The sequence below is a fragment of the Ciconia boyciana genome, chromosome 1, assembly GCF_034638445.1.
Source record: "Ciconia boyciana chromosome 1, ASM3463844v1, whole genome shotgun sequence".
NCBI classification, from domain to species: Eukaryota; Metazoa; Chordata; class Aves; order Ciconiiformes; family Ciconiidae; genus Ciconia; species Ciconia boyciana.
This window is the reverse complement of record NC_132934.1, coordinates 126692529-126717994: the sequence shown is the minus strand read 5'-3', so window position 1 is coordinate 126717994 and position 25466 is coordinate 126692529. Positions and strand designations below refer to the sequence as shown.

General features: G+C 37.2%; 1 protein-coding gene across 1 annotated transcript in view; it reads right to left on the bottom strand.

Annotated features, from left to right (window-relative positions):
• Nucleotides 1–25466, bottom strand: part of CFAP47 (cilia and flagella associated protein 47) — a 354495-nt gene that overhangs the window by 39061 nt on the left and 289968 nt on the right. Inside the window, exons 59-60 of the mRNA XM_072852476.1 lie at nucleotides 1343–1502; nucleotides 651–748 (exon numbers count right to left, since the gene is read on the bottom strand). Coding sequence (XP_072708577.1) covers nucleotides 651–748; nucleotides 1343–1502 — 258 coding nt within the window. The remainder of the gene's footprint in view (nucleotides 1–650; nucleotides 749–1342; nucleotides 1503–25466) is intronic.

The window sequence follows — 25466 nt, the reverse complement described above, 5'->3', positions numbered from 1 at the left end:
GTTTAATCAAGGTTATAGATTTAAAAAGCTCTTCACAATTTCTGTTTCACAATTCTGGGATTATATCACACCTTTAAAAAATAGGTGCATCAAATTTATAAACATTTACTACCCAAAAAATAAGCAACAACAAAACCCCTATGAATGTCAGTCATCTTTTAATGCAAGTTGACTTCTCAGGAGCAAGTGGAAAACTTACTGCTATTCACACTACTCTATATTCTGGGTTTGATTAAGGAGTGAAATTCAAGGCTGAGAGAAACAGTGGACATCTACTCCAATATTTTGTACCCTGTAAACTCCCCAGAAGGGTGTTCTGGGTGCGCAAGCAGAAACCTACCCTTGTGTCAGTCTTTCGTTTGATTTACCTTCAGTTCTCTAACTCGGCATTAACTGGGACACTGAAGGGCACAAGCCTTGAGATTTTCAACTGCTCCTGGTTCCTTTTATCCACAGTGAGAACAAAATAATAGATCTAGATTTGCTTTGTAGGTTGGGAAAGGAGATTTTATTTTTAATATGTGATTTTATCTTTTTTTAAGCTGTAGCAAATTACTACTGCAAATTCTCATGATCAAGCAGGTGAGAACACAAATGACTATTTAATTTTCTTAAATTTATTGTTTGAGTTTTTTTCAATCATTACCTACCTGGAACTAATTTCTGCTGCAGTGCTTCAGGTATTCCATGAACTGGATAGATCCAGAGTATTCCCTGAATTCCCCCATTCTCTGCTACAGTAACACTGCTTGGAAAATAAGTGAAGAGTATCACTGTGATAGACTGCTGAGAATACTTTTTTCCAAAGTAATCTAGACTTAAGAGTTGTTGGAGAGGTGAGACTCAACATATCTAAGAAAAATATGGCATAAAATCCAACCAAATCAGAAGAGCAATAATTTACATCCTCTTAGTTTAGTGTCTTCATATATTATTCTGTCAGGATATGAGAACATTTGGCCTGATCTGCTCTCTCTTATGTGATGTCTACACTGAAACATAGTTTATGCAGTTTATGTATTACATAAACGTATCCACAGGAGAATCATTATTAGCCCAAATACACTGAAAAATTAGAGGCATCTAAGAGCTTTCATTTGCTCAATAACCATAACTGCACTGGCAGCTAGTACTTTACATTTTCTTTATTTAAAGTCAGAAAAGGTAGGTATTGAAACAGAGAAAAGCCCTACCCTAAATCTGCATACTTTGCAGGGTACATTAAAAGGTTACATTGGATGCCTATTGCCCTTGGGAGCTACACACAAATATCTGAAGGGGAAAATGATGATAGGATTGAGTATCCTCAATGACTTTGTCTTTTCCTATTAGAATAAATTACCTCTTTAAGTCTTTATTTAATTCAGCAGAATCTTCATAAGGCCAGTTTTCACCATTTTCCCTCATTACATGAATTACCACCACAGCCTCATACATTTTCATTGTATCTGGCATGAATAACACTGGGATGTCCAGTTTTTCTTTCGGAGCTAATCGGGTTCCTGTAAGGTAGAACAGATTGTTATGGTATTTTGAAAGTTTTGAAAATTATTTATATCATTTTACTCATATATTTCCTCTTTTTCTTTTTGATACACTATTTAACATTTTACCAGTGTACCGTTCTCCCTGTGATACCAAATTTCATTTTACCCTGCACTTGCTACAGCCAAATCTCATCTTACAGTAGCACTTGTGGCCTGGCTTCCTGTAATAAGGTACTTTTTGAATCAATGTCTTGAATAGAGGAGTTCACATAAAGTGTTATTTTAGACCTCTGCTTACTGATAAAACTTTGAAATGAGACCTAGGGAGACTCTGAAGGCTCAAAACAAAACAAGCACGATTAAGTGAACATCCCACATTTAATATTCAAAGATCATGTGTAATATATGTAAGTCAATCCCATGATTTTCTAGGGCCTAAGTCATGTTTTTTGAGCATCTGTGGGTTTCAACACTGCAGTGAGTAACACTGCATAAAAAAGACCAATCCAAAAGAAATTGTTCATGTTCAAGAAAAAATTGAAATATACTTGAAAGAATTTACACTATTATTTTTTATTATTATTATACAAGCCAGTCTTTTCTGTACAATTTTTCATCTGCTTGATTTTGCTGTTTTAAAAAAATAAACCGATGTTGTCTGTAATGAAGGTGGCCTGATACATTGCATTTTTAAGGGCATTTTTCCAATGACTTGCCAGTCTGCCAAGTGTCAGAACATCTACCTCAGGGTGTGTTCCAGCCATTTCAGAAATAAAGTTATAGAAAAATTACACAAAGTAGAACAAGTAAATCATACGGTCTTTTCACTATCAAGCTCCTTGCTTTGAAAAGAATTCTTGAAATTTGGTGGAACTGATATCTCGGGGTTAGGGTTTCAGCTTTAATTCTATCTGTAGAAAAATCTCTTAGTTATGAGTAACTACTTCTACGTTAAGCTTTGAATCCATTTTTGTGATAATTTTTCATGCCTGCTACAATGCATACATGCTAATACAGGTCTATGAGTATAATTCCCTGAGAATGACTGAATCTGCTCAAGTTTGTATGCATGGGGCAAGCAGCACTCTCCCTGTGATTGCCTCTGCTGATAACCACAGGCTGCTGTGTGCTTAAAAAATGTCAGCAGGGAAACTTTATCTTGTGCTCCAAATGTTCACCTTCCTACAGCCTAAGTGGCTTGAGGGTGAAGACCTCAGTGCTAAGAGCTGTAGCAGAGTGGGTGATGATAACAAAATTGTAATGCAGCCTTGGGAAGGACAAAATATAGAAAAGAGGTGGATTCATGGAAGTTTGGAAATGAAAGTGGATGTGTAGGGAGACAGAGTAAAATGATGGCAGACAGGAATGGCCAGAAGCAAAAAAGGTCAAGTAAGTCACAGCAGGGTGGGAGAGAAGGGTTTGAAAGACAGCTCTCCAAAACACGGAATAAAAGTCAGGACTCCTCATCTGCACCAATCCTCTGCTAGCATTTAATTATAAAGTGTACTGGACATACTGGTCTCTTCTCCCAAGTAACTAGCGATAGGATGAGAGGAAATGGCCTCAAGTTGCGCCAGGAGAGGTTTAGATTGGATATTAGGAAAAATTTCTTTACTGGAAGAGTTGTCAAGCATTGGAGCAGGCTGCCCAGAGAGGTGGTGGAGTCACCATCCCTGGAGGAGTTAAAAAAACATGTAGATGTGGCACTTCAGGACATGGCTTAGTAGGCATGGAGGTGTTGGGTTGACAGTTGGACTAGATGATCCCAGAGCTCTTTTCCAACCTTAATGATCCTATGATTCTATTATTGCAACTTCTATTGCTACCTCACAATCTGTTATTTCTATCATTTATTCCTTCAACACAAACAGCAACCTTGAATAAAGATATCCAAAGTAGTCTGGGTAGATTAACAGCATTTTAAAATTAATAAATTGCCCTGTCCAGACTAACTACCTTTATGAAGAATTATCTTGTACTGTGTTATGTAGGTACTTCCTATATTATATAACCCCACTGGAGTCAATGTAGTTCTGTAGTTGTAAAGCTTTTAGCTAGAAACACTCTTAAATTAAAATAAACTAACCAAATTAAGATTGGAAAATCAATCTTAAATTAGGAAGGCTGGGATTATTTAAAGACAAACCACTCTGCAGGATTTCTGCCTCTTTCAGTAACAGTGCCTCAAGACCTCAAATACAGACCACTGCCTCACATTATTATGGATTCTACAAACAGTAGGGAATTCTTACCTAAATATATCTGGATTTCTGTATATAAGAGGTTTATCATGTAGTAGTTATGGAAATTAACCAACTACTTTGCACTCATAATTGCTTAATTTTTGTGTATTTGTGGAAGTCCATCATGGCATGAGCAATTTGTCTTTGAAATAATTATTTGAAAAGTCTTGTATCTTGAAATTGCCTGAAAATATCCTCATTAAAAATCCATTAAAAATGCTAATATCTAGATGAAAAAATAAACTATATTTCTTCTTTTTTTTCTTTTAATAAATATTTAAGATTTTTCTTTAGATCTTAATCTCCCTATTTGAAGCATTATCTATCAAGTACATACCCAAGATTTAAAAGATATACAATATATATACACACATATTATTGGCAATAATGTGGTCAAAGGGTTTTTTGAAAACCTTTAAAAATTAGCAACTAATTTTTTAATCCAGTATCTGAAATAACTAAGCTGGCCACACACGTTGTTGCCATACTTCTGAAAACATCTGAACTAGGATCCATCCGTGTGGAACAGAAGACAGCTACAGCCCTGATGCACTGTTCTCCCTCTGTGAGAGAAGAGGCAGCTCTCTACTGTGATTTGCCCACTTTGGGCCTACTGTGGAGTAGTTAAAGCAGAGGCCTGTAATGTCTTTAAATTAGAAGTGTATTCTTCAGGATATATTTGCAATTAGATTGCCTTGAATCCAAATACATGCATACCAAAATAGTGAATCAACAACAGTATGTAAGCACTTTGTAACACCATTAAGGCACATCCAAACACAATGTATAAGCATTTTAATTAAGTTTGTGAGCAATGTGACCACCAACAGGGCAAAGACATATGAAGTTGCATGTAGGAGGTATCCCAGTAACAGAAGTTGCAAGTATGAGGCCTGCAGATAGGCAGAACATCCTGCTGCATACACAAGAGGGATGATTAGCAAAAGCAAAACCAAAATAAACAGCACAGGGAGCTGTTGAGATCGCCCTTTGGAGGTGGAGGGGCCAAGAAGCATAAAGCAGTGGCAATGACCAAGGAAAGATGGAGAAGAAAGTCAACAAGACCACTTGAGTTCCAACTTCTCTCATCAGAGCTGTTCTCTCTCAAGTCTGATCACTTTGACCTCCATGATGAAGAAACATCAAGGACCCAAACCATCACTGCTAACGATATGGCATCAACTCCACGGCATTGTATACTTATTGCTAATTTAGGATACGATTGTTAAGGAATAACACTTTTATACATGTGGTAATAGTGATTAACAGTGTATAAGAATTACTCATTAGCATGAAATTTATGGTTTTGTTTGAAAGTTTAAAAATAGCCTAATTTGTCAGTCCTCTAAACATTCCCATCACAGAGATCTCTAATTCCTTAACAGTATATTTATACATGTATATCTATAACTGCATACACACTACGTGTTCTGTGTACATACATAAGAGATCATTATATATAGTTATACACACACACGCGCATGCGCATCTATTCTGTTGCAACACTGGGTAACTTTATCTGTGGCTTGTAGCCGTTTCCTTCTTGGGTATTTTCTCTCTTTTGTCATAGAATCATAGAACAGTTTGGTTTGGAAGGGACCTTTAAGGGTCACCTAGTCCAACCCCCCCTGCAACGAGCAGGGACATCTTCAACTAGCTCAGGTTGCTCAGAGCCCCGTCCAACCTGACCTTGAATGTTGTCCTTCTAGGTCCTTGTGGCTGGCTGCTCCTCAAGTTGCTGAAAGGCTGTGAAGGACAGAGGACCTTCTCCCTTCCCTCAGAAGTACAAGAGCAGCTTCAGCTCCCCACAAACCACTTTGTGTTGTTTAAAAGCACTCCCCCTGCCTTCTCCCATATGTGTAGGAAAACACCATCCTAGCTCTTTCATCAGTACACCTACTGACACAGCAGACAATAATATATATGTATGTGGGCAATTTTAGTACAAATCAGCATGACTGATCAAGTTGCTCCCATTTGTCTGTAGACCTGACGTATTCTGCTGGGAATACCAAGAACATATTCCCTCTCCATGCCCTCTACAGTGATGCTTATACACTGCAAATAACAAACTGCTGCTACATCAGCATCTTATGATTGCAAAATATCCAAGTAGCTGTTCAAGCTAATTTTTGGTCTCTAGTGTCTTACCAGAATAATATACTCTGGATGATTTGCAACTTATAAAAAAACCCAACCAAAAAGCCAAACAGAAAACAAACAAACAAATCTTTTCAGAAGTTATAATTTAGAATAGGGTTTTACTAATTTCATTTGCAACTCTTTTAACATATGACTAATAGAACAGCCTCTAAACTAATACCTAGTTACATTATATATGCATTGCATATACTGTTTGAACTGTAGCTTAATTATGCCTGTTACAGTACATAGTGCCTTGATTTTTAAAATAAATTTTAATACAGAACCCATATGATACCATTCTAGGTCATTCTGGCAGAAAATTGGTTATTAAAGATCATGAAAAGACAAATTTTATAACATCACTGTTGAAACAGAATGTGTTCACATTTTACATAAAAAAATCTTCTTAGTAGAAGCTGTTCATAATGACAGTAATTTTTATATCACTGGGCTTGCCTGCACCTGTCAACTAACCACTGATCATTAACTGCTAGTACAGATTTATTTCCTTATGATTTTGCCTAGTTAGATGAAATATGCCTAATTGCAAAAACTACATATTGCTTCATGCTTCTTTTTTCTCCTTCCCATTTATAGAATGTGGGCCAGCAACTGCTGGCACAACAGACAATATCTATGTGGACAACTTTAATACAAATCAGCATTACCAACCAAGTTGCTCCTATTTGCCTGTGGACCTCAGGTACTCTGCTAGGAATACCAAGAACTGATCCCAGTGAGTGATCCCTTATCTTCATGTAAGTATTTATACTGCAAGGAGTATCCACAAATTCTTCATAAGAAATCCATAGTAAGGCTCTTTTCAGAATAAAGCTGCATGACATTTGGTAAAAAGCTTTGGGCCAGATTTTGATAGTACCCTACTTCTATTTCACTGTCCTACAGGCCATTAGGAAACAGTCATAGCAGAGTAAGCTCCACTGACCCTTTAAAAGACTGAAGCCATCTGATTCAAACCAAGGGCCACAATTAGAGTCAACTGCCTTACAGAGAAGCATGCAGAGATCTGTGTTCTCCCTCATTTCTTTCCTAGGTAACCTGTTTTTAAGCCTTGCCTTGCCTCCAAAGGCCAGTGGAAAGCACCGATTCTGTAAAAGATTCCTTGGGCCCCACATCCTTTGACACTTGAGCCCAGAACTCAGAACTGAATTAGATAATTAAATCAAAATTAGTATATTTCAAATTCCCTGCTTCACTTCTATGTGGCACTGCACTGTGGTTGAGTTCTGTGTAATTTCTGTGTCAGCCCTAGAAAGCATAGCACTGTGAGAGCTAAAATTAATTAAAGTAATGAAGCAGTGGACCCCCATAGCTGGGATTTTATTTGGAAGGAATACAGATGGGTAACAATGCATTTGTTGCCTCTACAGTAGCTTAGGAAAATGTTTAAGAGCAAGCATCCCAGGCAGTGCCACACTGCCAAAATTGTGATGGCGATGAGCAAAATATCCCGCAGTATCTTTGAAAAGAATCATCATCATCCTCTCATCTAACCTTATCTTAAAGTAATGTGTTTTTCATATTAGTAAGGTACTCGGATGGCATATTTTCTAGATGTTGAAAGGACTATCTCCTTGATGCATTGCTGTTAAGTCTGTAGCATCTCAGAGTGCCTCCCATTGATTGTACCCAGAAGAACAGCACTCAGTTCAGATTCCTTTAATTGAAAAAGAGAGATGAGGCAGAGCTCACTATGTCTTGTTGAAGTCTGATGGGGAATCATTTAAGAGTGGGCACTTTTGTTTGTTTTTTTTTCTTGATAGTTTCTCCATTAAAATTATTAGTATAGAATCATTTCAGTTAAAAACACAGATGGCCCTGCTAAAATTAGCACTGGCCATATAAATGTCAACCCAGTATAATCAGGTCTGTTTTCTACCATTATCTTCAAAACCTGGAAAGGGCAACCTCCAAAATATTCACAGACAGCAGCTGCTGCTGGGAAGGATTGCTAATTCTTTCTCAAGGAACTCATCCAGAAAAGAGGACTGATATCAGGCAGTAAAGAGTGAGATATTGCCAGCACTCCAGTAAGTATCTGAAATACATAATAAAAGTCAGGCCTAGGTATTCTTCATTTATTTTCACCTGCTAGAAAAGATAAAAGCCTGGCTCATGTATGAAGACTAAGATTTTTTATAGCTGCTCTTCCAAAAGTTGTTCAGTGCTAAATTTCAAGAGTTTAATAAAGAACAGACAGCATTTCTGCCTCAGCTGTTATTAATGGTGGGTTCATTTTTGTTTGCATCTTTTTCCCCTTTTTTTTTTTTTAGTGCTTCCAATGAGGCTGCTTGAATTTTTTATTCCCTTTCAGTAAAAAATCATCACAATCCCTTGTTATGGGTTCTAATTAACAGACTGTGAGAATGCAGCACTCTGTGTTAGTTTTGCTACATCAGTATTATAATTAGTCTCAATTAGTAAATATGAATAAAATTTTCCGGATTGACAGCCATCACACAACAGCCAACAGCCTCCATCTGTGGGGATATTAAAAACTTGACTGGACGTGGTCCTGGACAACCTGCTTTAGATGACCTTGCTTGAGCAAGGGACGGGTTGGATGGACAAGATGATCTCAAGAGGTTCCTTACCACCTAAACAGTTATGTGATTCTGCATTTCTGTGATCATGATAGCTCACTATACTTTGTCTTGTTTCTGCTTTTAAGAATACATATAAAATACCTTCTTGTTCGCTAAGCCAGGTGCAGACACTTATCTCAGTGAATTGCAGGTGATATGAAGAACAGTGCACCTCCTACAAAGGGAAAGGAAGGAGGCAGAAGAAGAGATCACCCTGGCTTAACTATTAGCTTTTGGGTGCACTTAGAAGCAAAGAAGCAGCATACCAATTATGGAAAGGCAGTCAAAAACCCATCAAGGACTACAAGAACCTTGCTAGGGCATGCACAAATGTAGTCAGGAAGGCTAAGGCTCGGCTAGAACTGAAACTGGCCAAAAATATCAAGAACAACAAGAAAAGGTTCTTCAGATATGTGAGTAATAAGCAGAAGCACAGGGAAGACAGTCCCATTGCTAAACAGGGCAGGGAAACTAGTTACATATAATGCTGACAAGGCAGAAGTTCTCACCAAGTTTGCTGATGACACTAAACTGGTGAGGTGGACAGAAGGGAGAGCCAACTTACAGAGACCTGGACAGGCTCTAAAACTGGGCTAGCAAGAACTGCATGAAGTTCAACAAAGACAAGTGCAAGGTCTTGCACCTGGGATGATATAACCAAAGAGCCCAGTACAGGCTAGGATCTGATGTGGCTGGGGAGCAGCCTTGCTGATAGGGACCTGGGGGTCCCAGTGGACAACAAGCTGAACATGAGTCAGCAGTGTGCCACTGCAGCAATGAAGGCAAATCAGATCCTGGGGCTACATCCACAGGGGCACTACTAGCAGAGACAGAGATGTGATCATCCCAGTCTACTCAGCACTTGTCAGGCTGCACCTGGAGTACTGTGTCCAGTTCTGGTTCCCACAATTCAAGAAAGATGTGGACAGACTGGAGAGTGTCCAAAGGAGGGCAACAAAGGAGAACCTGCTCTCTGTGGAAAGACTGGAGGAGTCAGATCTTTTCACCCTGGAGAAGAGAAGGCTCAGGGGGGACCTTATCAGAGTTTTCTAGTAATTTAAGGGCATCTGCAAAGAGAATAGAGGGTCTCTCTTCACAAGGAGCCACATGGAGAGGACAAGGGGCAATGGGTATGAGTTGCACCAGGACAGGTTTCATTTTAACCTAAGAAATAAATTTTTTACAGTGAGAACAATCAATGACTGGAAGAACCTCCCCAGGGACATGGTGGAGTTCCTGTCACTGGAGGTTTTCAAGACACAACTGGACAGAGTGCTAGATAATCTCATCTAAACTCCCTTTTCCATGGGAGGTTAGACCAGATGATCTTTCGACCTCCCTTCCAACCTGAGTTGTTCTATCATTCTATGGTATTTATACAAAAAAAGTATTCCAAGATGAACGACTTATGTCCCCGAGGAAGATATGAAACAAACTTTACTATATCAAGAAGAATGTTTGAAGGGCACATGTATTACTAAAATGTCAGTTAGTCATGTGTCTTGAACCATATATCAGTGAAGTTCTAAATGTTTTTTTCTATATCTGAAATTTACCAGGAAGATAATTGGTTGCTCAGTCTTTCATGTCCTCTCAGACATGAAGAGCAAAATCCATAAATGAAGTATAACTTGATATGTTATGGTTTCTCAGGGAACATGTTATGCTAAAACTCTTATTTTCATCTTCTCTGGGACAAAGAAAATGGAATGTAATGCACTTCAAGTTAGTTCAACTTATATACAATAAACTAAGTAAAAGAGCTAATACAATAAGGATGCAAAATGCTAAAGGTTAAATTAATCTCACTCTCCTTTTTAATATTTACATCACCATTTTCCTTCCCTCAGTACAGTTTATTTAGGTAGGTTGGATGCAAGAGAGATTCCTTTCACAGATTGTCCACAATGATTGTATTTCTAGGAGGACTCTCTGCTTCCTGAATTGTGGATTCTTCCACCAAAAGTTAGAGTTGTCCTTTCCCCTGCCTCTGAAAACTTCACAAAATCACAGAATGGTTGAAGTTGGAAGGGACCAACAGCAGACATGTGGTCCAACCCCCCTGCTCAAGCAGAGTCACCTACAGCTGGTTGCCAAGGGCTGTGACCAAGAAGGCTTTTGAATATCTCCAAGGATGGAGACTCCACAACTTCTCTGGGCAACCTCTTCCAGTGCTTGGTCACCCTCCCAGTAGAAAAAGTATTCCCTTATGCTCAGATGGAAGTTCTTGTGTTTCCTGTCACTGGGCACCACTGAAAAGAGCCTGGCGCCGTCCTTTCTGCACCTTCCCTTCAGGTAGTTATATCCATTAATAAGATCCCTTCTGAGTTGCTGAGTTTCTTAGTTGAAAAAGTTAAGTCATGAATGTGCAGCTCAGATGCTAATAAACAATTTCACAAATGACTGGTTAAAACTTGAGAAGTTGCTTTAAGAAATAAATGCCACTAATAAAGGAATGAATGTTTGAGTCTTTAACTGAAAGGCTCCACATCATCACTATCATAAGCACACAATAAAATGTATTAGATACAGTATGTTTATAAGATTTGTTTGCCATGTTATGAATCTTGTGTTAATACAATTTTGTATACTTCTGGCAGAGTCTTTCTGGCTTATTTCATTAAGAGATTTAATTTAGAAGAATTTCTTTCTGGTACAAAATAATGGATACAAGTTAAACATTTGCTATTTAGATTAAAATAAATGGATTGAGAACAGGGCTCAGTAATTAAATATGTTGTTTTATTTAATGCAATTTATTTTGTTTTTAAATGAAGCATGTCTAAAAGGCCAAGCATAAAGTTTCCTTTTCATTTATAAAATTATCCTTCTCTAACTAATAGCCTATAGCACAGTTGCAGCCAAAATCAAAACCATTATTTTGACAGAAATACCTATTACTTTTATTTATCATTGAAGTGTAGTAACAACTAAGCTTACAAGAGTTAAGCACACTGAGGGAAAAAATGTTTCTAAGTACAGTAATTCACTTTGGTGATAACAAAACCAAGAAGAATTACACTTAAGATCTTTGACTCTGAGAAAACTTTTAAAAAAACATGTAACAGAGATCATGAAGATCACACTCTCTTACTGAGGATAAATGGACAATAATCTTTTTAACCCCCAGTATAAGATTATTGCTTAATATATTTCAGAACAACGTCTCCATCACTTCCAAATCACATCTGATTATTACATTTGGTGTAAGGTGTTCTGCAGTAATACAGAAATTATGTAACCTTCTAAACTGGTTTATCACAGAACATCCCTCTTATCTCCGAAACTCTGGTATCTGCAACTTTGACTTTGGGTAGGTGTTACAGACCTCATATAAAAAATCTTAAATCTTAAAAAAAAAAAAAATTGCCTGACATTCATATACATGCCACATTCAATTATATTTTCCATCTCTGCTGTTATCTTATGCATTTGTCTTGGCAGCATGGGATATCTTTGCAATTTCCCTTCAGAGGTGCTGTGATGATGGACTTTGGGTTCCCCTTACAGAAATCCAGTCAGCCACTACATTAGGAAAGACCAATCTGAATGGTAGGAGATGAGAACAGTAAGAAAGTGAGGTTGAAGAGCAGTACTGAGCACACATAAGACACATGTCAGAGAAGGAAAATTATTGTGAAGACAGGGAATAGTGAGCAACAGGACTGGAAAAACAAACAAACAAAACACCTGAGGGACTAGAAAAAGATTAAGGGGCATAGACAGTAACTTGCAAAATGATGCTATGGCAGAGAGCAGAACGAATGGAGGAGGCCGGACTGCATTATATGGAAGTCATTTGGCAGAGGGAATGCCAAATAGATAAGAGTAAGGAGTGAAGAAGAATAATCAGGAATGAGAGTAGCAAAAGTTTTCTAATTATCCTATGGTCCAACACTTTTTCTAAAACTTTATGGTGGACTGGCAGTTTCTCTTGCTTTTCTTCCAAATCTATTTTTTCCCTCCAATAATCTGATAGACAGTAGATTTATCCCATCTTCCTTTGACCATTTTATACATTTGAAAATTGTTTATCATCCTTATTTCCCTGATGACAACTTTATGTTGATAAAATTTTGTGAGATCAGCCAGGCATCCAAAATCTAAAGGTCTGCAGCACAGTAATGTCCTAGATCCAAAGTCACAGAAAGTAGGAGGCATACTGCAAAGTCAAAGGAAAAAATACAAAATCTCTTCTACATCAGCACTGTAAAAGATGTATCAATACATCTTTTCTCTGAATGCTTCTATTTGTGACACATTAAAAAATAAGCAAGTAAAAACTCAGTTACATTAGGTCAATTGGTCCTTCCTTAACTAAATTTTCATTTTATTTCTGGACACATTTAAATATAATTTGACATTCTCAAAAGAGATTAATTGATAAATAATGATATAGAAGAAAGACCAGAAACACAGTGTGGATGGAGAGGGATGGCTGTGGTGAGTAGAGGGATGGATAGTCACATTTTTTAGAAACAGGATCTTACATATTTTGCCCTACTGTGGTAACGGGAAAGCTATGGCCCACGCAACCTCTCTCCCCCTCTGCTACAGTGAATTAACTGTGTTCTGTATGTAACGAAACAGTCTACCAGCACTTAATGACCTGCCTAATCTTAACAAAAACTAGAAAATAACCACACAAATATTTTGAAAATGCAAGAGCCACACAAGAAATGTCATATGCTTTGTAAACAAGTGTGACTTTTTTTAGTGCCTAGCCACAAAAAACCCACCAAACTTTATCCTTTCTCTTGTAGAGAAAGTCATGTTACCCTAAGATAAAGTACCAGCAAGTAAATTAAGACCATGACAGCTTCCCCTTTTCTTAATCTTTTTCTAGGCCCAAACACACACAAAAATGTCTTGAGTCCATGGTTGAAAGGAAACTGTAATTGCTTCAGTTCAAGCATAATTGAATTTTTGACATATGTCAAATATCTGATTATTTTTGACAGATATATTTTTACTTTCATTTTAAACTTTTCTTGGATATATGTATCTCTTGGTCTGATCTCTGAAAGCACAGTCAAGTTCTGAAGCTATGGCAGATTTTAATCGAAATCTGCAAAGTGTTGTGAAATCAGTAATGACACTGGTGCTGTTACATCCTTCTACTTTTTATATACAACCAAAAATTGTACTGCTTGTTACAAGTTTCCAGGAGACATATCACACTTCATACAGCAGACAGTAACTGGAAACATACATATATATGTCTCCAACTGACTCTTGTAAGTGAATGGGATAGAATGATTACTCAGCACTTTTGCCTTTTCCAAAGTTCTTTCCTTGACATAGTTTATAAGCTTTTGAAACAGCCAGTTTAGCTATTATTCTCTGCTGTGAGTCACATATATATATTTCCTGAGCTATGCATTTTCATGGTCTTAATATTTATACTCTTCACCATTGGAGGTTTACAGGTTTCTGTAGTAAGATGGAATTGAGCTCTACACTGTTTTTTTGGTTTCTTAGTACTCAAGAAAATAAAGTTGGTAAGAAGAATCCCTCTTGAAAAGTAACTCTTGCCCATTAATTTGACTTGTGTCATAAAACAGTAGTACTGTGAATGACAGGACACATAATATACTACATGTATTTCATAGCTCAATACTTCCCGTAGTAGGAATATTGTTTCTACTGGAGGGAAAACTTCTGTAGCCCAGTAAATATGGTTTCTTTCCATATCTATTGAACGGCTTTTTAGTGGCCTTGCAAGGCAGGGTCTAAGGATTTGATTGACATTTGTGTTGGCATAAGTTGATTTTAGCTTATTTTATTTATGATAGCAATTTTTTAGCAGTCAGGTTTGGTTTAGCATATTTTGAGTTTATAGAGATATGAGTAAACATCTGTGCAGACTGAATTATCTATAATACTAGAATAAAAAAATGGTTTGCAAGAGTGTAAACACAGAATGGTACCAGATGTCCAAAACTGTAAACACAAATCACAACGGTCACTACAGGAATACAGTCTTGTTAAACCAGTTTAGATAAAGCAGAGAATAGAAAACTGAATAATTGAAAGCAGTAAAGAGAAAGTTCACTTATGCAGACTGCATTAAGATAATGCATAAACGTAAATCCAGCCAGATCCCAAAACTGTTGAGGAACGAACACTTTACTAGCTTTCCAATCAAAGAAGCTGGGGCATTGACAGCTCTCTAACAACCCCATCTAACCTCTGCACCTGGGGAGGACTGATGCTGTCAAGCTTAAGACCCAGAGGGAGACCAGAAGGATGAGCATTACACCAGAAAAAAAAGGTAGATAATAGGAAAGTTTTTCTGTGTAACAATTTTAACTATGGTAACAGAGCCTTTTCTTTATTATTGTTGACTATAAATGGTATTATTATTGTAACTGGACTAACAATAACTTTTATTAGCCTGTCAAATTAGACAAACAAGAATTTTTTTGCTCCACTGATATACCCTTTTGCCCTCTGGGTTTTGTGTGCAACATCCTAAAACCCAACATGTGGCAATGCCAGCCCCAATGTTAACCCCTGAAACTTGTCAGCAGATAATCTCTAGATTCAAACATTCTGAAGAAATTAGTTACACCTATTATTCAGCCTGAAAAGAAATTAGGCTTAAATGAAAATATATGGTCAAGCTCCTACCTACAAAGCAGAAGAGTAACTAAAATACAAATGACAATTCTAGATTACTTGCATTTCACTCAAAATCCTTAGGAAGAACAATGGTTTTTAGAGCTGAGGGTTCAGCCTTTACATGAACTATTCTAAAAGTTGTCCCCTTAACAAAAACTTTTCTCCTACTCACAGCTTTGCAGATGGAATTTCTTTGTCCTTTTCCTTATAGGTAAAATATTAAAAGGTTAGCCAGAATATTGCTGCAATGTAACTGAAGTATTTGCGTTTTGGCTAGGAGCTGATATCTTCAGAGAATATCCTCAAGGCTTGAGACCTCTATCGCCCTCAAGTTACTTCTCTCTATAGAAGTTTTGTTTCACAATTTTGAGTAGTTTCTTTCTCTCAGACAGCAAAATAAACATTTCAAAACCTTTATTCTACTGTGTCTTATATGCTACACATATAAAGTAATATCAGCTGCAAAACAGTTCTGTTTGCTTATTTGGTTTTAGTTGTATCATGGACTTTCCACAGAAACAGCATATGATGCATTAACAACAACAGCAATAGATAACTTGTTACTTAAACCAAGCAGTCTTCTCTTCCTAATGCTAGCTATGAGTTCAAGATGTTTCTTGTGGCATAATGCAAGTGAAAAAGAAAAAATAAAAATCATGCACTCTGAAAACAAGGTTTCAGGACTAAATTTATAGAACTTTATGTAGGAAAAGAAAATCCCTCAGAGAAGACAAAGAACCTTCATTTCTTTTACATTTATTAGCAAGCCATTTTGACAACTTCCTTGGTCCAGGGGAACATGAAGTCAAATAATGGCCTGGATGTCATTGCTGTTGGATTTTATTATAGTTTTAGGAGTGAGAACTGATTTAACTGCAGCGGCCTCATATAGAGGCCAGCAATCATATGTCCAGGATGACAATTTAAAGAATACATCTTATGTTCTGACTGTGATCACTGTCATGCAAAACTTGCTCCAGAGTTTATCAAGACTACCACAGAACAGTAATTTGTTCGTAGAGCAAGTAAAGAAAAAACCATCAGCAATATCCTCTAGCAAGAAACTATGTTGAGCTGTCAAGTGCCTTTCTACTTCAGAGACATTTTGGATTTTTATGGCCAAACTGGTAATTCACACTGACTTGTTATTTTTTTAACAAGTAATGCTTTCTGACAGAAGCCATATATACTGTACTTGTCTTAGGTCCATAGGTCTCAAACTACAAAATAATTTATTTTTCAAACTCTGAAAATTCTCATGTCTACACAATATCATCTTTTGTTGTCAGTGTGGTCTCACATGCTATTTATGTACATCTCTGCTGCTCAGTCGTTATACCACATAAGGACACATCAATTCAGATATATGTCTGGAAATATTTTAACCCTACTGCAAAGATCTGGGACATGCTGGATTAGGTAATGTGGCACATAGCTACTCACCTGTCAGACTCAGGTATAGACACAGATCATATTTAAATTTTATTAAGACTTCATTAAAGTCTCATAATATTTTATCCCCTGGATTCCTGTGTTTAATATGATATTTATTATGATTCTCCTGCTTTCCTGAGGAGTAGTTGAAATGTGACATGAGTTTCCAGCCATAAAGACAATTAGCAGTTCTTGGTTGGGGATTGTGCATTGCTTCCTGTCGTGTGAACAAGGTTAAAATCAACTCTGTAGTCCTAATTTAGAGCAAATCATAGTCAGTATTCCAAAAATCCAATAAATATATGAGTTGTTGGCCTCTTAAATTCAGAGAGAAATATAGAGGGATATGCTTGGGGACCTCCAGAAAAGGAAGAAAAGAACAAAATGCTTAGAAGCAGACATGTAGGAAGTCAACTGGACCGGAAAGACTTGCTATGGTAGGAGATAAAAAAATCAAATAAAGTCCCCCAGTGGAGAGAGAGAAGATGCCACTAAAAGTGGGAATTACTATTAAGATATTCTGGAAGGGATCAAGGACCCAAATTACTTCACAGTGCCAGAGTGATTCTGAATTGTACTGACACAGCAGACAGGCTTTGGATGACTCAGTGGTAAATGGGAGCTGCAGTGTTTCTGAACAGAGGTGGCTGCTGCAGATCCTGTACATCTGTGTGAATCCAGAAATGGAAATCATATGTAATCCACAACTCAGGAGGCAAGATGACTACCAACATCAACATTTTCATATGGAATACAAAACAAATGTCTACAGTGTAGCTCTGACTTATTTTTGCACAAACTGCTCATTTTTAATTCTTAGTAAGAGACAAGTTATTTTTCTTTTGATTCAGGAAGAAAGAAAACAGATCATCATTTACGATTCTTTTTTAAAACTTAGTTAAAATACAGCAGTGGATAAACCTACATGAAAACAATACCTTTCTGGAATAGGAAGGAGATGTTTTAGATCAGTTACCTTAACTTTCACTGACAATATCTTGTGATGAAGTAACTGGGAAGGAAAATTTTCATGCAAGTGACTTAATCAATTAGGATTTTCCATTTTAAATCTGTCAAAACAAAAAGCAGCTAGCCTTCAAATCTAAGGCATTTTCCTTTTCCATATGGTTGGGAACAGTCTCTAAAGCAGCTCAAGGCATAAGTGATTTGCAGCCAAACATTGAACAAATGTAGGGACAAAAGCTCTTCCCAATAGCTGTTTGTCATAGGTGTCAACTGAAGAAAAGGTGGAGGAAAAAATCCTTGTGTATAAAGACGACAGTGAACAGATCTTCACAAACTGTCATTTGGTATCAACTTAAAGGAAAAAAATGAAAAGGTTTATTTTGTGATATATGGCAGCAAGGAGTTGGAGAAAAGGTTAGAAAAGAGTTAAAAAAAAATCAGTTAATTTTTCCTGCAATCTATAGCTTTTTCTGAGGGAATATATTGGATCTCCAAATTTAATTTCATTATTAGATATCTTCCTTTTGTGTAAAGACTAATGACCACAAAACTTAAAAAAAAGGTGATTCTTTAGAGGCAACAGACTGCAAGGGTTATGTGCAAAGAAAAGAAAACCTGTACAGTCTGTATCTATTGTACTTGATTTCTTGCCTCTGTTTTCATCCTGAAGTAGTAAAAGAATAAGCAAAATGACATAATGGAAATTCTGAAAATGTTAATTCAGAAATTTCAAAGTGTTTTTTGCGATTTTTGATTGAACCAATACAAGCATGTTTAAAGAATGTTTACTTATCCAGAACTCTGCAGAGATTTTTTTCATTTCTTCACTGCTGAACATTTCAGTCATTGTAATCATTTAACTTGACCTAAATACACAGGATTTCTCAGAACTTATTTGAAAAATCAAGGTTCAGTCTCAATAACTCTTCTTGAACAAGAGAATTTAATTAGAAAAAACACATCCGCTTGATTTAAAATTTGCCAGTGATGGTGAATCCTCCACATTTCTTTGAGAATTGTTCTGAGAGTTGATTAAGCTCATTGTTAAAAACATGTTTCCTTTTGTATTTGGCTACTGAAAAACTTTGACCTGGTTTCAGTCCCGGCTTTTTCCTGTGAGAGTGAACACTCTTCATTACCAACATTCTGGTTTTTAGTGAGGTAGAACAAATGAATCACCACCAAAATTCTCTTTGGTCAGCTAAATAATTTGGGATCACTGAATCTCTCACTCTCATCTTGAATCATTTAAACATGCTTGTATCACAAAGATGAACGCCTGTAGAAGGCAACACAGGCTAACTAACATTGTACACCAAATGGAGGGGCTCTATAAGAAAAGGCAGAGGTACTAAAAAGTAGGGAAAAAAGCATTTCTACTAAATTCAGAGTCAGGAAAATTAGGTAAATCTGTGGATTCAAGAAACAAAAATAACATAAAAATTCATTCCTGATTTGGAATAGGGACAAATCAATAAGAAGAAAAGAATAATAGGATACAGTTGGTGATTTTACACTTGAAGAGATGTAAAACAACCTGGAAAGATAAGGATCATCCAAAATTTCCTCAACAGCTACTGACATGCTATTATATTGTGTATTGTGGTCTTGTGCTATTGTGTGTGATAAAACTGAATTGCTTGTTTGTGTGTGTAGAAAACTTAATGTGTTATTCATACAGGTCTGAATAACAGTTCAACAATCAACTTATTTTCCTATTTAATAGAAAAGAGAAAATTGTATACAATGGCTAGAAAAAAGGAACTGTAACAGCCTCTAACAGGACTGCATACAATTCAGCTTGTGGTTTCTGCTGATTGCATGTAGCAGAGATAATACAAATGGCAGCAAACCTCTGGGATTAGTTTACATTATTGGTATTCATTGTGAAAAAGGCAGTACTACCAGCAATTAATAGATATCAATTTTTATGGGCTATTAACCTTTGTTTCTTCTTAATATCTATGATGAAGGAGAAAAAGATTTAATTTATAAGGGATTTTCAGTGCTTGTGAAGCAATCAGATAAAAGTTAGACAATTCAACATTAAAAGTTGTTGCAATACTATAGTTTTCACTTCAATGTACAAAACAAGGATATTTAACATTAACATTCTTATAACACAAGCAGGCAAACAAGGCAGTCGCAAAACATGATTTGCTTTCAATCTATTACAAAAAACTCTAATATGTTAACTAGACTGAATTTCACACCTTAAAGAGGAAATTAATAGTTCCAATTTATAGATAAAAGAAACTGAGTCGCATCAGGAAGTTTCACGGACTTCTTGACAGTTGTATGAAATAGTTTGCATTTTAAGCCTTCTTTTAGACCTTTGTAGGAAAATTATTTTCCAAATGCTTCACCAAACTATTATGAGAAAAGAGGATCTGCTTACCTTTCAAGCCTCTAGGTTTTATTTTGAAACAGTCACAGCTTTAGTATACCTATACTTCATTTTCTCTGGGCTAAAATGAATACAGTGTTAAATACCTTCCCTCAAATAAGTGGAGATTTGTGAAAATAGAATTATCAAGTACCTTAACAATATGCGAGGATGGGAAGTACTTAAGTATCAGTACACTTTCATTGCCTACTTAAATTTTAAAGGTTATAACTATTTTTGCAAATACAGATTTTACCTAAAATAGCATATTAACAGTAATATCAGAAGTGTCAAATCCTTGGGCATAAACCACTGCATGGTAAAATTAATGTCCTAGCAAGAAGAGTCCCAGAAAGTCAAACACTCTTCCAACTTTGCTCTCATGAGTCTTTAAACGTGTTGTCATCTCAAAAGATATTATTCCCTTGCAAAGAAATACGTTCAATTTCCCTCCACTCAGCAGAAGATGATACTAGACCAAGTGATGATGATTGTAATAAAGCATCTTATGTATATTGTTAACATAACTCTGATATACAATGAAGAATTTTGTGTCGCATGCTTCAACGGTTGTGAGATGCTACTCCTTGTAAGAGTAAAGGTCATGATTCAAACACTTTTCATCTAACTGTAACATAAATCTTTGTTCTGCATTTCCCTAAGGATACTCAAATTATGTCCTATTCTTAGTATCAAAATCCCCTCTGCTGGCTTATATACTATGATTTATGAGCAGGATAAGCATCACATTAAAATAGAGGCAAAGACTGAATTACAGTTAAAGCATGTCCTCTTGCACACACAGCAAACACAGCAGTAGTGCCCACAGTCTTTTTTTCCTGGGTTGATTTGGGTGTTGGGTGGGTTTGATACCAAGCTGAAAAGCTTGGTATCAGAGATGCATTTAAAGAAATAAATATTGCTTAAACCCAAATATTATTGTAAGATGCAAGATCGTTACTAATGTTGATGATTGAAGGTATCAACCTGATCTTCATGTAAGCAGGAAGGGTTTCAGCATAAATATTGTGAAAGCTGAAAATAAGGTCCTGTATGCATCATAAAAGGTAGAAGAAAAAGATAAATCAATTTTTACTGAGACTTATATGAAGAGGAAAGAGGTACCAGTGATATGCATTCTTTCTGCAAATACACTCAGGCAGGTACAATCCCAGTGGCTTTATCAAAGCAAAATAGGCCCTGCCTAATCATTCAGGCTTTGTGGCAGAAAAGTAAATCAGGGAATCCAGTTCCCCCTGGTAACTGAAAGATATCAGTTTTTAACAAGAATGTGAATAATTTATTATCTCCCTCATAAAAAAATATTTTGAATAATTTGTTAATCTTAGAAATAGTATGACAAAATATCTAGGGAAGAGAATTAAAGCAGCAGAGTACTAAAGATATGAAGTTCATTTTAATTAAATTATTCCTCCCCTACAGAGAAGTTTTAAAGATCCCATTTGTCAAGAACTGGAGCTACAGTATTATTGATCTAGGTTATATCTTGGAAACAAGGAGAAATATATAATTTTGAGGTGAACATATAGATATTGGCATACTAAAGTATTTATCAAAATAATTAAACACACAAATAATCCCGCCTCAATTCACACCACAGCAATTAGAATACATGCCTAAGATACACATCTACATTTCCTGTAATTTCAGTGCAACTGAAGCAGATGTTTAAATTTAAATTCTTTGCTATTTAGGGATTGCCTTACATACCTGAAATTAAACATACTCAAATATGCTACTGAATCAAGAACTTCATCCATCAGTCAGAACTGAGCAAACCAAATGCATCTTTCCCTATCATGAATAATTTGACTTCTGAATGCAACTGCTAGCAGCTATTCTTTCAATTAATCACATACCCTACCACAGAACCAAACATATTATTTAAGTGTTCTCAAAACTTATTATGGGATGTTTAGGGGAGAGAACACAGGAGGGAGAAGAGAAAGATCAAAGTGAATGAAGCAGGAACAAGCATAGGAGAATAGAGGTAAAAGAGCATAAAAGATGCGAGTCATGTATGCAGGTGCTCGCCAATAAAGCTGTCTGACAACGCCTCAGGCTTGGTCACTATCCTAGATTCTTATTAAATCCTATGTCTGTCTTCTGTGTAAGTACACTCCCTGTCCTGAGCCTCTGTGTGAGTCGGCCACTAGCCAAGTTCAAACTGGACCAGCCGGCAAGCAGGATGAGGCCCGAGTGCCAGCTACTGGAGAGACTAAGACCAGTCATTGGAGAGCACGGTGTTTTGCGCGGGTGGTTGAGTGTCAGCTGCTACCTAACATCAAGTCAGACTGGCCAGCCAGTAGCAGGAGACCAGCATCTGGAAAGACCCATGGTCAGCACCAATGACTGGGTAAAGGGCCTACAGAGTGAGCACAGACTTAAATCTGTGCTACTTTTCAGGAAACCAGCAGACATGCATTTGTGAGCTGAATGAGCAAACGCATGTGTACGTTCTGCTAGTGAACTTTGAGCTGGTCTCACCAGCAAGTAGGAGCAGACCAGCATCCAGAAAGACCCAAGGTCTGAGCCAGTGGCTGGATAAGGAGCCCAGGAGCTAGACACAAATACTGGAGAAACTTAAAAGCCCATGCTAATATTCAAAAGATTTCGGGGGGGAGGGGGGAGGGATGTTAGTGCATCAATAGAGTGAGGGGGTGTGCATGTACCTCCAGTGCAGTTCAATCCTAATCAGCTAAACACCAGGAACTGCACCAGGCTGCCCATGCTGTTCATATTTATGTGAGTGCTGATCGTTTTTATGGGTGTGCTGGTAAAGGCACTGCTCTCCGGGTAGATCTGAGTGGTTGGCTATGTTTGTACTCTGTGTGTGTGTGTGCGTCTGCTGGTCTGTCTGCAGGAGCAGCTGCTCAGCCTGGCTGCTGGGCAGGCAGGAGAAGCCCCTGGCTTGAATTCAGCTCCAGCAGAAGGGGAAAGAGAATCCTTTGTGGTTCCAAAGTCCGCCGGTTTCTTACCTCTCACAGTCTGAGGTTCACATTGGTTTTAAGCATACTAAGCCTTTCACTACATCATAGACCCTCTTAAATGTTAAACCTCCTTATTCAGCAATATTTTTTTCTGCTACTGGCAACAATTTTGGATCTAGCTATCACGTATATTGCTACACTAAAGCCCAGCCAACACTGACTCCACCAAGAAGTAGAAAATAAATATCTTCATGCCCAGCACACTCTGACAGCTTTCCTAACCAATTCAAACAGTTAGTCCTGAGGACTTAGTGACTAAACTAAAAAAGAAAAAAATAACCAACTTTCCTTTCTATTCCTTGCTGAATGCAATTCAGATTGAGATTTCATGTAATTCCAACTGAGGGTGAAGTGTAAGAACATTTTTGGAAAGCAACAGAAATATGTATCTATTGAAGGGCTGTCAAATAGAATTACGGGTAGACAAAAGAATTCATAGAGCTCTGGAAAATGTGTAGAAGCAAGGTTAATTGTTTGGCAGGATAATTATGGAATTATTTGTCTGTATAAGTTTGACTTGTGTGATTGGGTTTTACACAAATACAAGATAAAACAAGAGATGCTCCTGTGTAACATACCAGGGTCTGGGCTACATTACACGAAACTCCAAAAGAGACTCCAGGCACATCCCTGCTGTTCACAGTCCCTCAATATAGCAGTCACACAGAGTACCAAGGGTTTCCAAAAAAATCTTACAGTTATTTCCTAAATACCTGTGCCCAGTAACTCCTCACACTGGCACTGGAGCCTGGACTTCTAAGAACATTTGATGTTACTTCAGATGAGAAAAAAAAGGTCAGAGCAGGGATCATCATACTGAAATAGATATATAAAAGGCTTAACACTTGAGAAATAAAACTTTTAAAATGAAGCTGAAGTACACAATGCTCCTGCAGGCCAGTTAAATCTAATTCTGATTAAGAAAAATCTTAAGGGTTCACTGACTTTAAAGCGTGAGCCACTATATTGAGAAAAATTGTGTTACTGCTGTGGGTAAAAATTGTTGTTTAGTTACTGAATGCATACTATATATGGAATTTGACTTTCCCTTAGCTTTTGTCTTATATTTGTGACCCATTCTTTATTGAACAAAAGAAAAAAAGGAAAAAAAAAATCAATGAAAACATTTTACAAAAAAGCTCTCGAAAAACTCAGTGTAGGAAAAAAATGAACATTAATTCAACACTGTAATTATCAAGCACTCCTCAGGCATAAAACTTCAAGGTTGAAGGCTCAGTTTCAATACTGCCTTCTAGCATTTATGCTTTAAAATAAAATCTGTGCCCCAGACAGTTACTTAATAAGATAACTTTAAATTGTCTCTTCTCTCCCAGACAGAATATAGTAATTAAAACAACAAAAAAAAATTAAAGTTCAAACCAACTAGCTTTTCTTCCCCTCAACCCCTCAGACTACCTTGTGAGAAACATCAAATTTTATCATGATCTTCCATCTCCAAAAGTTCTTACACAAAAGGTTCAATGTCTTTCCTACACGTCCTAATTTAAAAATACAATATGTTAATGGCGTGTTTTCAATAACTCCATAATTGTTTTCAGCCTCTTTTTTAGCAAAAAAGATCTATGTAATTGTTCCATCTTTGCATAAATTTCACTATTAATATCAATACCAGTAGGGTGGGGGTTTTTTTGTTTGTTTCTTTTTTAGTCTTCCGTCCACTTTCAGTGAAGTTAGACATAGATCTCCAAGACTCCTTCAATGCTTTGTGAAACTCAGCAGCTGGATAGACAAGGAAAGTCAACTTAGAAATGTCAATGAAGAAATGCTACAGCAGACTCAACAGTTGTAGTTCTCAATCAGGAAATTACTAGCTAGTTTAGGGAAGGGGGGAAACTTAGTCTTTAGCGGATATTTGGGGTGGAGCATGGACGTGGAAGGGTCTTGCACTGATTAATTCATGGGAGACAGACACATGCTGTGACTATTCCAAGAGCAGAGGAGGACAGGAAAAATTGATATAAGACAGAAGTCTAGAAAATCAAGCTCCTTTAGTTCTGCTCCTCAACAAAGAACTGTTTGATACTGCTGGCAATTTCCCCACTGTGCATGTGCAGCTGGAAAAAAAAGATTAGTGCAGATATTTTTTTTTATAGCCAATGTAGAGCTAGACTGTCCTGGTTTCTGCTGGGATAGAGTTAGTTTTCTTCCTAGTAGCTAATATAGTCCTGTGTTTTGGATTTAGCATGAGAATAATGTTGGCAACACACTGATGTTTGAGTTGTTGCTAAGTAGTGCTTATACTAAGTCAAGGACTTTTCAGCTTCCCATACTCTGCCAGGGGCACAAGGGGCTGGAAGGGGGCACAGCCGGGACAGCTGACCCCAACTGGCCAAAGGGCTATTCCATACCATATGGCGTCATGCTCAGTATAGAAATGGGGGGAGTTGGCCGGGGGGCAGCGATCGCTGCTTGGGGATGGGCTGGGCATCAGTCAGCGGGTGGTAAGCAATTGGAACACTTTTTTTTTTCCCCTGGGTTTTGTTCCTCTCTCTTTCTCTCGCTGTTTTCCTTTTCATTACAATTCCCCCCCCCCCCAATTATTA